Genomic DNA, 15,996 nt, shown 5'->3' on the forward strand with positions numbered 1-15,996 from the left:
TTAAAGAGGAAAATTCGTCCAAAAATATTACAATCCATTGATGGATTTGGGAAGATTTAATCAGCTGATTAGTTGCCTGAGTTGGTATTTATAGAATCTTGCCTGATCAGTCCTGCTGACAGTTCCTTGGGCCCTTGTTTTTCGTTAACAATATTTCACAATATTTAAGACAATATTTAATTTCCTCTTAATTGGGTTAATAACATTTGTTTCTAGCCAACAAATAAACAAATAACATATTTACACACACTAAAAAGGTGGGCCTATTTAGTGTTGCGCATTGAGAATGATAGTCACGATGAGACTTAAGCAAATAAAGTTATGGGCCGAGTAATCCAAAACAATTAACAAATATCAAATCACATTACTAATTCTCAAACCGTTACTCCCATCAGCTTTTACTAGTTAACAAAAAATATAACATGAATGCTAACAAGTGGCTTCCCTGTCACGGGAAAACTCGTGTGGGTTGTCTTTGCTAGATCCTTTTTACCTGTTTTTGGTGCAGTTGTCTCACTGAGCATATTCGAAAACGAGGCTGGGGGGAATCCCGAGTGGTTACTAAACACTGGAAATCTTCAACTACGAGTTGATTTTTATGGCGTATTGTTATGGGAGAAAAAGGATTAACCACTGTGTTCGGTTGTTACCGAAAAATCTACACACTCGTGATTAATCTGCCACAATTAGAACTCGGCAAAGCCTCGTTCTAATCGTAACAGATTAATCACTCGTGTGTAGATTTTTCGGTAACAACCGAACACAGTTGTTAATCCTCTATATAACTAGAACCCTTGTGGGAGAATGGATCTATCTCAGCTTGCTGATGATACCTAGTTGATAGCTCTTTGGCTATTTCAATGTGATTAGAGGTTGGCAGTACAGTTCATATCACATGTGTTGCAGCTAAACACCACTCACCCTGCAACTGCCAAACATCAAGGGGAGCTAACTCTACATTCGAGTCAATCAGATGGTCCCGAAATTCCTTCAGATTGTCTGTCAATTCTGGGTGCAATTTTCTGTTGAAACAGAACTTAATATATAAAGCAATGGTCATTTGTGATGTCATCAACACATATACCAGTTCACAATAATAACAGGACATAGAGGCATTATGAACTAGTTTATGCTTTATACTGAAGCAGGTCTGGAGGAATAAGTCAATTTAAACCGCATCTTCCATGACTGTTTAGGAAGGGACAACGTTTTAGCATAATGTTGACCAACATTCATTACAAAGGGGTACTGGGATTGAATGATAATTTGTCTTACTAAAGTAAGTCTGTCAGGTTCACTGTGCATGTGTGGTGCACCATGCACCAAACATTGTTCAGTACTTCATAGATGTCCCGAATACATCACAATGAGACTGATCCTTTTGTCCAATCAAGACAATAATCCATTGTCCAATGATACAATAGGTCTGATCACTAAAATAGAGAAACTTGTTTCCACATTCCACAATTTTGGTTTTAGCATTTAACCAAAGAAGAAAAACATTTCAGAGAGACATTTAGCCTCATCCCATACTCAACTCCAATCAACAAAACAAGATATCTTTCCCAAAATAATTGTCCTTAACGTCTGCTTGTGCTTTGACTCACTTGAGTTTGTTGAAGATGAAGCCCTGTACATCCTCCTCCTCATCCTCTGCATGGCTGCTTTCACCCCCAGCATGGCCTGTGTAGAAACACCATTAGTCGGTTACCATGGTTACTGCAGAATCACTGTGGCACCCACCATGTGACATGATGGACAAGTAGAACACTGTGGCACCCACCATGTGACATGATGGACAAGTAGTACACTGTGGCACCCACCATGTGACATGATGGACAAGTAGAACACTGTGGCACCCACCATGTGACATGATGGACAAGTAGTACACTGTGGCACCCACCATGTGACATGATGGACAAGTAGTACACTGTGGCACCCACCATGTGACATGATGGACAAGTAGTACACTGTGGCACCCACCATGTGACATGATGGACAAGTAGTACACTGTGGCACCCACCATGTGACATGATGGACAAGTAGAACACTGTGGCACCCACCATGTGACATGATGGACAAGTAGTACACTGTGGCACCCACCATGTGACATGATGGACAAGTAGTAAACTGTGGCACCCACCATGTGACATGATGGACAAGTAGTACACTGTGGCACCCACCATGTGACATGATGGACAAGTAGAACACTGTGGCACCCACCATGTGACATGATGGACAAGTAGTACACTGTGGCACCCACCATGTGACATGATGGACAAGTAGTACACTGTGGCACCCACCATGTGACATGATGGACAAGTAGAACACTGTGGCACCCACCATGTGACATGATGGACAAGTAGAACACTGTGGCACCCACCATGTGACATGATGGACAAGTAGTACACTGTGGCACCCACCATGTGACATGATGGACAAGTAGAACACTGTGGCACCCACCATGTGACATGATGGACAAGTAGAACACTGTGGCACCCACCATGTGACATGATGGACAAGTAGTACACTGTGGCACCAACCATGTGACATGATGGACAAGTAGTACACTGTGGCACCCACCATGTGACATGATGGACAAGTAGTACACTGTGGCACCCACCATGTGACATGATGGACAAGTAGTACACTGTGGCACCCACCATGTGACATGATGGACAAGTAGTACACTGTGGCACCCACCATGTGATATGATGGACAAGTAGAACACTGTGGCACCCACCATGTGACATGATGGACAAGTAGTACACTGTGGCACCCACCATGTGACATGATTGACAAGTAGTACACTGTGGCACCCACCATGTGACATGATGGACAAGTAGTACACTGTGGCACCCACCATGTGACATGATGGACAAGTAGTACACTGTGGCACCCACCATGTGACATGATGGACAAGTAGTCCAGACATAATTATTTATAGACTGTCGGAATTTTGCTGTGTGCAGTGTTATACAACAAACAAAGAAAGTAAATAACAATATTTGGGTACCCAAGCTGAAAAAACTACACTAGGTAATTCCGCACCACGTAGTTTAGGGATATATGCAAGGTACCTGTAGCTCTGTCCAGCGTGTGATGTTACCTGGTAAATGTGGTATACACAATGCACAAGCCACTGGGGGAATGATATAAATAACGTGCAAAAAGATATCAATGAATAGCATATCACAGCATGAAAAAATATAAACACTGAGGATTTGAAGAAAAACTCTTCCTGTTATGCATGGTATTAATGAAAAAACATTTCTAAATAAAAGCAACCACAGAAATACCAGAATCTAGACATCCCTAGTAACACATAGTGAAGAGGGTAGGAGGGTATCAAGGGTGGACTAAACATGATATTCCCCAAACCAGCAGAGGAAAATCTGCTAACATTAAACATTTAAAAACAATGGGAGCAAAGATACACAAAATCAGTGGTGGCCAATGGCCATACACTACAACCACCCGTTCCCCATCTTTCATCTTAGAGGTCCCAAGGGCACATTCTGTTCCTGAGTCCCAAGGAGACATTCTGTTCCTGAGTCCCAAGGAGACATTCTGTTCCTGAGTCCCAAGGAGACATTCTGTTCCTGAGTCCCAAGGACACATTCTGTTCCTGGGTCCCAAGGAGACATTCTGTTCCTGGGTCCCAAGGAGACATTCTGTTCCTGGGTCCCAAGGAGACATTCTGTTCCTGAGTCCCAAGGAGACATTCTGTTCCTGGGTCCCAAGGGCACATTCTGTTCCTGAGTCCCAAGGAGACATTCTGTTCCTGAGTCCCAAGGAGACATTCTGTTCCTGAGTCCCAAGGACACATTCTGTTCCTGGGTCCCAAGGAGACATTCTGTTCCTGGGTCCCAAGGAGACATTCTGTTCCTGGGTCCCAAGGAGACATTCTGTTCCTGGGTCCCAAGGAGACATTCTGTTCCTGGGTCCCAAGGAGACATTCTGTTCCTGAGTCCAAAGGAGACATTCTGTTCCTGGGTCCCAAGGAGACATTCTGTTCCTGAGTCCCAAGGAGACATTCTGTTCCTGAGTCCCAAGGACACATTCTGTTCCTGGGTCCCAAGGAGACATTCTGTTCCTGGGTCCCAAGGGCACATTCTGTTCCTGGGTCCCAAGGAGACATTCTGTTCCTGAGTCCCAAGGAGACATTCTGTTCCTGAGTCCCAAGGACACATTCTGTTCCTGGGTCCCAAGGAGACATTCTGTTCCTGGGTCCCAAGGAGACATTCTGTTCCTGAGTCCCAAGGACACATTCTGTTCCTGGGTCCCAAGGAGACATTCTGTTCCTGAGTCCCAAGGGCACATTCTGTTCCTGAGTCCTAAGGGCACATTCTGTTCCTGAGTCCTAAGGGCACATTCTGTTCCTGAGTCCCAAGGACACATTCTGTTCCTGAGTCCCAAGGACACATTCTGTTCCTGAGTCCTAAGGGCACATTCTGTTCCTGAGTCCCAAGGAGACATTCTGTTCCTGAGTCCCAAAGAGACATTCTGTTCCTGAGTCCCAAGGAGACATTCTGTTCCTGAGTCCCAAGGAGACATTCTGTTCCTGAGTCCCAAGGAGACATTCTGTTCCTGAGTCCCAAGGAGACATTCTGTTCCTGAGTCATGAGGACACATTCTGTTCCTGAGTCACGAGGACACATTCTGTTCCTGAGTCACAAGGACACATTCTGTTCCTGAGTCACAAGGGCGCTTGCCCCATGCTATTTGACAGATTACATTGTGTATAGCTTGGGCATATGTAGAATACTGAGATCCTGTGGGTTACTTCAGCAAGAAGTGTCTGTCTAGACATTTGCTAGAGGGTGTGTTCTACTACTGGCAGTACTGAGAGGTGATTTGGGAGATCCAGCCACCAGCATACATACATAAATACATAAATACATACCTGCATGCGACACATGAACTCCCGAGGCTTACAGAAACAGGACACACATTAGACACATCACAAGGACACATATCACGACAACATATACACACAAACAACACAAGCAGCATTAAGCATATAAACACAATTACATGTGTCATTTCAGTAGCTAAATCTTACAAGTTTAGGCGAGTTGAAATGGGGTTTAACCTGATGTGTGGCTGTTTGTACTAGTCCGGACTAATGCTGATTCTATATTGCTAGCCCACTGAGATACAATGAATACCCCACTCAGACACAGTATACTGACTCTTAGCCGACCAGTCCTCGTTTTAGCCCCTTATTGCCGATTGCCAGGCAGGGTAACAACAAGTACCATCTTTTAACGTCTTTTGGTATGACACAGCCGAGAAACGAACTCCCGACCTTCCCCCCTACGGGCAGATATTGTACCACTAGACCACCGAGGCAGTCTTCTTACCAGTATAACACTACTGACTTGATATTAGGGGCTGTGTACAGTCTAATCCTATTAGTGATTGGTTTAGAAAGCCCTGCTGGTGATTCTATCAAGTTTATAATGGTATTCTCCGGGACCGGAATTTAACACTGATACTGATTCCCCAGCCTACCTTCCACTTTGGTGTCGTCCTTGGCCTTGTACTCCGTGCTCTTGATGGCCAGCTCCAGACCATAACCTGCCAGGCGGACTTTGGAATCTGACTGATTCTGTGAAGAAAGTGTGTAGGGATTACAGTCTTCACACAAACATTCCTTCATTCAGACACAGATGCACTGTAAGACTACGGTCTTCACACAGACATTCCTTCATTCAGACACAGATGCACTGTAAGACTAGTCTTCACACACATTCCTTCATTCAGACACATATGCCCTGTAAGACTACGGTCTTCACACAGATATTCATTCATTCAGACACAGATGCACTGTAAGACTACAGTCTTCACACAGACATTCATTCACACAGACACAGATGCACTGTAAGACTATAGTCTTCACACAGACATTCCTTCATTCAGACACAGATGCACTGTAAGACTATAGTCTTCACACAGACATTCATTCACACAGACACAGATGCACTGTAAGACTATAGTCTTCACACAGACATTCCTTCATTCAGACACAGATGCACTGTAAGACTATAGTCTTCACACAGACATTCATTCACACAGACACAGATGCACTGTAAGACTACGGTCTTCACACAGATATTCATTCATTCAGACACAGATGCACTGTAAGAATACAGTCTTCACACAGACATTCATTCACACAGACACAGATGCACTGTAAGACTACGGTCTTCACACAGACATTCCTTCATTCAGACACAGATGCACTGTAAGACTACAGTCTTCACACAGACATTCATTCATTCAGACACAGATGCACTGTAAGAATACAGTCTTCACACAGACATTCCTTCATTCAGTCACAGATGCACTGTAAGACTACAGTCTTCACACAGACATTCCTTCATTCAGACACAGATGCACTGTAAGACTATAGTCTTCACACAGACATTCCTTCATTCAGACACAGATGCACTGTAAGACTACGGTCCTCACACACACATTCCTTCATTCAGACACAGATGCACTGTAAGACTATAGTCTTCACACAGACATTCCTTCATTCAGACACAGATGCACTGTAAGACTACAGTCTTCACACTGACATTCCTTCATTCAGTCACAGATGCAATGTAAGAATACAGTCTTCACATAGACATTCCTTCATTCAGACACAGATGCACTGTAAGAATACAGTCTTCACACAGACATTCCTTCATTCAGACACAGATGCACTGTAAGACTACAGTCTTCACACAGACATTCCTTCATTCAGTCACAGATACACTGTAAGACTACAGTCTTCACACAGACATTCCTTCATTCAGACACAGATGCACTGTAAGACTACAGTCTTCACACAGACATTCATTCATTCAGACACAGATGCACTGTAAGACTATAGTCTTCACACAGACATTCCTTCATTCAGTCACAGATGCACTGTAAGACTACAGTCTTCACACAGACATTCCTTCATTCAGACACAGATGCACTGTAAGACTATAGTCTTCACACAGACATTCCTTCATTCAGACACAGATGCACTGTAAGACTACGGTCTTCACACACACATTCCTTCATTCAGACACAGATGCACTGTAAGACTACAGTCTTCACACACACATTCCTTCATTCAGACACAGATGCACTGTAAGACTACAGTCTTCACACAGACATTCCTTCATTCAGTCACAGATGCAATGTAAGACTACAGTCTTCACACAGACATTCATTCATACAGACACAGATGCACTTTAAACAGTGGGAATGCTCTTTTAGTTCTTGGTGTAAAGATTTGAACACAAATACAGTGTTCCCTTCGCTATTGCGCTCATTAATATAGCGCTAACTCGGTTATAGCATACGGTAAAGCATGGCTCCCAAATTTTACTTACATTTTTAATAAACTCAAGTTTTCCAATGACACGATAAAACATTATCAGCTGATCACCGCGATTACGTCACACCAGAAATACCAGTCAACAAGTCCGAAATGAAGAACCCAATTTAATCCAGTTATTATACTATCTGATTATAAAAAGGTATTCATTGTTTTGTAGAATTTTCCTTTTCGGAATATTCTATAAGTAATACTTTACCACTGTCCCCATCAACTGCTCTTATAGCGAAATCTTCCACAGAGATCTTAATCACCTCATGCAGCACATGCGTAGCCACCTAGCTGCCATGTGACACCCTTCACTCTTGTCTCTTGTGAGAGCAAGTGCTCGGGGGACGGACGGGCGGGCAGCAGCCCAGTGGTAACACATTACTTATAGAATATCCTTGATAGGAAAATTCTACAAATTACATTAAGTAATACGTTACCACTGTTATACCGAGGCTGACTACCACAGTAGGGGTGGGGAGCACCTTCAACCCAAAACCTGACTGCTCGTGTTCCTTCGGACCAGCAATAGTATACAACAAGGCGGAAGCACTCGATGCGCATGCTCCCAGCTTGGCGTTACCATATAGGGATACCAAGCATAAGGCTCAATCGTTATTGCCAAACGGTTGGTGACTCCAAACAGCCCCACTGGATAGGTATTTCATCACCGCAGCGGATGAGAACACAGTATCCGTGTGAGCTAAATCTAAGATCAGGTTAAACAGTCGAAAAGAGGGAAATTAATTTCATTCGGACCGTATATCCCAAGAACAAGCCTACTTAAGCGTATGTAATAGGCGCGTGACCTAAATTCAATATTGGAAAGCATGCATTACAAGGTTGCAATACACGACAGACAATTAAGTACATAATTGTCAAATCCAAATAAAGAAACACACAGAAAGCCGCGCTCATCCGCTGTCTTGCGGGACCCAGATTGACCACCGTGCAATGTCTGAAGCCTGAGGAGTTCCGAATTGCGCTGGGCACACCCCTTAGATGACCGCTTGTGCCGCGATCAGCGGCCCAAGACGGTGCACACCCTCCACGTCTTCATCAGAGACCTTTCTGAGGTAATGATTGGCCCAAACCGAGTCAGAACTCCAGTAACAACCTCGCAATATTCTGTGAACAGATATATTGGAGTGTAGGGCAAATGTTGCCGCTAGGGCCCTAATCTCGTGCGGGTTTGACCCCGCAACTGGTAACCCCCAAGACCGGTACGCCAGATTGATGACAGAACGAAGCCATAACGCAATCGAGTTGCGAGTAATGTCAGCAGTTCGATTAGGGTTACACGATATGAACAGACAGTCATGCCCTTGTCTGCGTTCATTCAAAGCCTTAAGATAATACTTAAGGGCCCTAACTGGACACAGCGATCTGTCCTCAGTATCAGCAGGATGTAAGATTTCTATGAGTGATCTTACAGTGAATTCTCTCTCCATTTGGCCAAATTTCTGATTCTTAGCGACGAAGCCCATGAGCAGGCCCAGGCGGACCGCTCCTTCGTCGCCCCTATCGAATCGTACATTGGTGACATCGAGTGTGTGTATTTCTGACATTCGTGCCGCCGTGGCAAAGGAGAGGAGAAATGCTGTTTTCCAAGTCACATGCCGAAACGAAGCACTACTCAAGTGTTCATACGGAGCCTCCGTAAGTGATTGAAACACTAAGTAGAGATCCCAGGCTGGTGCCCGAAAGCCGCCCTTTTTAAGATCTTGCTGCTGGAAACCCTTGATAATACCCCGAATCACCGGCAACGGAGAAGACATAGTTGGCAATGGAACCCCCGGAGAGTTTCCGTGTCTCTCGTAAGTGAGACATGAAACGAGCAATAACCTGCACAGATACCTTATCTGGCGAATGAATGTGATGTTTACAACACAACTTCGTGAAAATAGCCCAACGTGCATTATACACCTTCTGGGTAGAATCACGATGCATACTAACGTATGCCCGAGACACCCTACGAGAAAAACTTTTAATCCTCAGACGCTCGGTGACAACATCCACGCGTGCAGATTGAACTGCCCTGCGTTTGGATGAAGCTGACAGGTGTGAGGGTGGATCAGGAGATCCGGTCTCACAGGCAGTGGAAGTGGCCACTGCGTGACCTGGGCCAGCAAGTCGGGGTACCACGATCTGTTCAGCCACATGGCCGCGATCAGTAACATTCGACAGCGAACTCCTCGGAGCCGGCTTAGAATGAGTGGTATTAACGCCGTCGGCGGGTAAGCATAAGCGTCCATGCCCGTCCAGTCTAACGCGAGAGCATCGTGATCGATGGCCCTCGGGTCCGGGACTGGTGATACAAACAACGGGAGTTGATTGTTGAACCAAGGTTGCGAAAGGAGCACCTCTTGGTTGGTGGCGCCTCAAGAAATGGCACGTGCCGGAAAGAAAGGCCGAAGCCCTGGCAACATACTCAAGGGTTGCATTCAAACCGATCAAACAGTTATAAATGCGCTGGTCTCGGTCCGTGGGGGAAGTGCCGAGAGAGGGCGTCCATTTGCTGTAAAGTCGCTTGAGTGACTGTAGCAGAAGGTGGGGCCCGGACACCCAACCTCTCCACATGGGCCTCCGCCTTGGGACCCGCCTCAGGGAAGGCCAGGTCATGCACCGGGAACGAACCCTTTCTCCATGATGGAGGAGGTAACGGGAGTCCCCGACTGGAGGCCGTGGCGAAGGCTTTCTCCAAAGACAAAGTTGACGTGAGACAAGCCTTGTTGGCGGACTTATCGAAAACCTTGGAGGAACCCACAGAGCCGTGGATTCCCTGGGGTACCGGCTGGGGCCGTGGCATGTCCTCAAAGAGGTCATACACCATGGCTACACGGGCCTTAGTCGATAACGGGAGTATGCCCGCAAGGGCTGCCCGACCAGACGAACCGGTCACCTCAGGGGTGATAGCAGAGCGCACGTAGCGCCTGTATCGTGCAAAGTCCTCCGGCCCCAGACCCTCACACTGGGTGCACCGGGTGTCCTCGCAAGGGACCCTGCAACGATCGTGAGGATCCTGAGAAGACAAAAACTTCTGACAGGCGCAGCAGTGGTGCTGGACAAAAGATCCATTTCCATGTCCGACATTGTTCTTTGAACAAAGACAAAACATGGTTACAACACACACACCAAACATATTCACAAACGTAGATTTTCCGAAGAAAAACAAACGATAAAAGCGAATACATGAAATACATATAATAGATATATATATATATTAATAGGTGATGCAAAAAAAACCCACGATATACCACTGAAGGTGGGAGGAAGACAAAAAATGCCAACGCCACACCCCGTGAGTAGCGAAAAAAGGCGGGAAAATTTTCTTAGCGCTGTATAATGAATGCCCCGTAATTTACAGTATACTTAGGACTAAGAAACAGTAAAAAATATCACCAAGGATAGGCAGTAGGGGGAAAACCGTAGAACGCAAGTAGAGCAGTCGATACACGTCTTGCTATGGCAAGAGAAGAGACAAGAGTGAAAGGTGTCACATGGCAGCTAGGTGGCTACGCACGTGCTGCATGAGGTGATTGAGATCTCTGTGGAAGATTTCGCTATAAGAGGAGTTGATGGGGACAACAGCCTCGGTATAACGGTGGTAACGTATTACTTAATGTAATTATCTGGAAATATGTTTGTAATATATTTTATTAATTTCATTAAAAATTTCATTCAATAATGATTTCGGCAAAATTGTGTGTGAAAATACACAAGGTAATCTTAATTTCTGCATATAAAACAATGCCTTGGAGAGCAGGAAATACAATTCACATCGTAAATCATCATGCCTTGTGATGTTTTATAACAAATTTCATATTTTTATTGACCAGTTCGTTCACCTGAATTCGCTGAAGGGATACGATGTGTCTCTTTGAAAGCGCATAACACTCGATAATTAGTAAGATCTAAACATTTTTTACATTTGTATACTTATCTGCATTACTCCTTTATACATTTACTGCTGTTTTCTGACAAAGAGACATACTGTGTGAGATCCAGCTGCTGAAGAAAAGTTGGAAGTGGCAGCACTCTTGCACAGTCGGCACGTGACCCGGAAGTCATGACGTCACATCAAAACACATAACTGCTTTAAACACAACATCTGAAACTTTATGGGAGGCAGCATAGCAAAGGGAGGGCACGTCGTAATGCAGGATAAGTATTCAAATGTAAAACATATTTAGATTTTACTAATTTTTTTAACTTAACCTGCATTACTCCTTAATGCATCTATATCAGATGGCACGGACGGTGGGCAAACGTTCAGATGTGATCCATAATAAACCCTTGTCAAGGTCCAATGAACCTGCACCACATACAACTGATGACCGGAACATCTACGACCATTCCTGTCATTAGGAAACGAGAGTCGATGCGAATAGAAAATCCCAAATAGGTGACAGAAATTAGAATGAGGCTGGTAGCCAAAAACTAGAACTGACCTAATGCGGAATGCAGTAGAGCCCTCTTATCTGTGCACAATCAATCAGGCTGTCCTGGGAGTTGATTCTTGGCAATGAAGTCCCAGCACAGCCCAAGACACACAACGCCATGAGTACCACGTTCAAACCATGTACAAATCCCACACAGGTGGTCAGAACTTGGCTTACTGATCTTCAAAACGATACGGGCGAAGGCGTGGAGTTCGGGAATTTTTGTCATTCTCCGATCGACCGAGATGGCAAGTTAATGGCGACCAGGTACGTAGAGATGGTAGAGCCTTTCAACCAACATGTGCTGTGCAAAAACAGGAGAAAGTCAGTGAGAAACTGCGGCGACGCTGTCAATGGATCCTGGTGTTTATCTGAGCAGAGGGCCTGGAAGACACACCCTTTGTCGACATACAGTCCCTGTGTCGACGGATGATAGGCTAAAGCAATAGTCTTTGACCTTTCAAGCCGAGTAGCCCTTGGCTCCTAGGGCATTCGGCAGAAGCGCCAGGTGTGCATATGAAACCATGCGGTGTTTGGGTGTAACAGGAGGTTGAGCCACACTGGAAGGTCTAGGTCAGAGGGCAACAAACCAGTACCTCGCCGGCTACCAGGGCACAACCAGGATCAGTTGTCAAGGGGCCTGGAACATGTGAAGAACCATGGGAAGGAGAGTTGGAGGCGGAAAAGCATACGCGGATAAACCTCCCAAGGGAACGCAGAGGGCGTAGACTGCCATAGCTGACGGATCCGGCACCGGTGAGATGTAGGATGGCAGTTCAAGGATGTGGCGAAGAGATGATGGGGGAGACAATCTTTTGGCAGATCAAGGTGAACACGTCTGAGTGGAGCTACCACCCGAGGGAGCCACCATGTCAGGCCTGGACTGAGGGTGTGCCAGAACATGCTCTCAACCTGGTAAGTCCTGAAGCAATACCAGAAGCACTAGCCACTGACAAAGTGGAAGCGGCAGTGGGAGAGCGGGAAGCCATGGTAGATGAGGTCATCTACAAGAATGCAAGTTTAAAAGTCAACAACTGGGCTCTCTGATCGCGTCCTGTTGGGCCAATACGTTGAAAAGTGTGTTCGCCTGCAAACCAATGCCAAACCCCATGTAGACGAAATAAACCCGCTCCTCAACCGACTGCCAAGGCATCGACGTCACCGGTTAGTCGGAATTTGAAGCTATATCCATTAGATATCAGGAAAATTGTGGTACTGGAAGACGTAAGGTGACCAGTTCCATCCCCTAGGTGTGAGATACGCGTTCCCGTTCTTATATCGAGGTGACGATGAAGGGAGGTGCCTCGTTACTCCGCATGTAGTCAGCAGGGAGCGACAGAACTGTCGTGGGAAGAGACATAATCTGTATCTGAATAGATATAAATCTTTGGTCAAAAAGGTCAAACTGCACAAAGTAATGTGATTGTTTCCATCTCTCATTCTTATATCGAGGCGACGATGAAGGAAGGCAACACAATACTTGGCATGTAGTCAAGAGAGGTTGATGGAACGGTTATGTGTAGAATTAGAAAATCAATGCTGTATCTAGTAGCCAAGTCTAAAGATATAAAAATTTCATAGTCTGAAAGATCATACCGTATGAAGTTAGGTGATCTTTCCATCCCCTGAATGCTGCATAACCGCTCCCATTCTTATAGCATGGTCGGAGGTGTTTAACATTCAGAATACTTGACACGCGACATGTAAATCACCCTGCACAGTAGCCAAGAAAAACGCATTGTAGCCGGAAATGGGGTGCAATCTCCACCCACAGACAATCCCAATGAACTGTGTGGTAGACAAACAAGTGGTATACTCGGGTTCTACGAGAGCACCGGTAGCGCATGGAAAAACTGGCTCCAATAACATGTGAGCTCCTACAGCCACATCAAAGGAGTGAACCTGCAGGTCATCTCTCCTAAAGCACGGTGCTCCAAACGATTGGGTTAAGGAGAACAAAAATCCTCATCTAGTGCCGAGGTGAGAACGGTCAATAAAGTGTCTGGAAGGGAGGGCGCCGGTAGGGGCCAAATAACGTGTCTTATCCATGTCAGGGCCAAAATCTACTGGTTTGAAGAGATCCCTTACCAGGAATCTGAACTATAGTCATGATCCCAATGGCGTACGGGAGAGAGGCTAGAGGAGCGGTGACGAGATCGAAAAGACATGGTTTCTCCTTGCCGCTCCGTGGTGAAGATTTAGACTGATGAGAGTCTGTAATAGAAGGAAGTGCCAGGGGCGCCAGTGAGGCAATTGCCGATGGCATCTATGGCGTTGTTAGAGCTGTGGAAGCCAAGGGCGCCGGCAGCACAGCAGATGCTGAAGTAGAGTAGAGGATAGCAGGTGCTGGAGGGCCAGAAGGCGCTCAAGAAAAGCTGAGATACCAGGGCTCCAGTGGTGCCGAGAGAGGCACCGGCGGCACCAGAGGAGCCGTGAAAACCAAGGCGCCGGGGGCGTCTTGAGCTGTGAAAGTACAGGGCGTCATACAATCAATGCAGAAAGGATGGGTCCCTGACCAGAGGCATAAAGTCTGAAATTGAAGCAAAAACATAACGATGTGGCAAACACACAAAGGGAAGCACAATGTAACTCAAAAACTTTTCACTTTATAAAAGTTTATGAGAGTAAACATTTCAGCAAAAAGGTAGTGAAAAAGCAAAGCTTTAAACACACCATCACAAAATAAATAAATTTAGTGTATTACCCAAACCAAATAAAGAATTCAAAACGCATAACACGAAAGTACGTGGCCATGGGGTGAATCGCAAAAATGGCAGGAAAAAGACAAATTGGTGGGAACAACATGGGATGCAAAGTACGTCCGTCCATGGAGGAGACAAAGCAGTTATGTGTTTTGATGTGACATCATGACTTCCGGGTCATGTGCCGACTGTGCGAGGGTGCTGGCTATTCTTCAGCAGCTGGATCTCACATAGTTTGTCTCTCTGTCAGAAAACAGCAGTACATGCATTTGGGAGTAATGCAGGATAAGTTAAAAAATTGTACATTTTACAATAAATTGTATATTAAAATTACTTATCCTATCTCACTCTATGAATTCCTCCTTCTTCTTTCGATCCCTTGCATAGAAACATCCTTGATCAGAGGTGGGCTGAAAATGGAAATGGGACACCGTCGAAACAGCCGCGCCTACCGGCGACTTCGTGATGATAGACTTTTTTACGGTCTCTACAGATGAGTTTTTTGTGCTTCTCCATAATAATAAACAAAAGGGAGTGGTTTTCAATTGTTTATTCATACTATACACGATACAACTGTGCGACTGCAGTGACTGTACTCGCAATTTATCTGCGTTGACAGGCTGTCATAAATTGCTGAACCAGGACTAGCTGACCAAAGTAGTGTAGCCTTTGGACATTGGTTATGGAGATATCTCGTAAGTAGTGGGACGCAAAGACCATGTCAGACTTCCAGAAACATCCTTCAGTGATAGCATTGAGGGAACAGTTGCTATGTAGAGCCATGGTAGATGCGACAGCTCTCATCTTGTGAGGATTCGATGTCTTGGGTGGATGAGTCTTGCAGGTATATGCATAAAGCAATATGTCCTAGCGATCCTCGGGATGTAGAATAGAGGCCAAAGCCAGGATAGTGAATAGCCTGTTGACCAGGAAGTTGGTTCTTAGCAATGAAATCCCATTGTGAATGAGCCAGGCCCATAGATGTAGTAGGCTGGAGTGAGGTTGAAGGAGAAAATCTCTTCGCAAGGGAAGTGGATAATAGTTTCCTCTTGTGAGGTCTACCAACACAGTGAACCACCTGCACACAGGCCAGTAAACCGTGATCAAAATCTTTTGGTGGAAACCCAAAGGCGTTGAGATTTTCCCATGATATGGCCAGAGCATCGCAATGCCACACGTTGATGCCAAATGCATCTATCAGTTGATAAACCTTGAGGAGAGTGACCTGAATGTCGACCCTTAGAGAGTCGACCTGTAGAAAGTTGATCCTTATCCAGTCGATCTCAAGATCTACGACTGGAAGGAGTGCGTTCCTTGGAATGTCGACCCCTAGAATGTTGATCAGAAGAATGTCGACCCACTGAATGTCTACCTGAGGAATGTCGACCCACCGGATGTCAACCTGTGGAATGTCGACTTTTGGAGGGTCGATCGTGGTTCGAAGTCAACTTCTCTGTAGAATGTCGACCCTTCAAAGTCG

The 15,996-nt window shown here is 45.4% G+C and overlaps 1 protein-coding gene across 1 annotated transcript in view; it reads right to left on the minus strand.

Moving 5' to 3' along the window:
• LOC124110377 (UDP-glucose:glycoprotein glucosyltransferase 1-like) overlaps window positions 1–15,996 on the minus strand; it is a 77,214-nt gene that overhangs the window by 50,575 nt on the left and 10,643 nt on the right. The window contains exons 7-9 of the mRNA XM_048391288.1: window positions 5,518–5,614; window positions 1,608–1,683; window positions 922–1,022 (exon numbers count right to left, since the gene is read on the minus strand). Of these exons, the coding sequence (XP_048247245.1) occupies window positions 922–1,022; window positions 1,608–1,683; window positions 5,518–5,614 (274 nt within the window). The remainder of the gene's footprint in view (window positions 1–921; window positions 1,023–1,607; window positions 1,684–5,517; window positions 5,615–15,996) is intronic.

This window comes from Haliotis rufescens, unplaced genomic scaffold (assembly GCF_023055435.1).
Source record: "Haliotis rufescens isolate VD_foot unplaced genomic scaffold, xgHalRufe1.0.p SCAF_9, whole genome shotgun sequence".
NCBI lineage: Eukaryota > Metazoa > Mollusca > Gastropoda > Lepetellida > Haliotidae > Haliotis > Haliotis rufescens.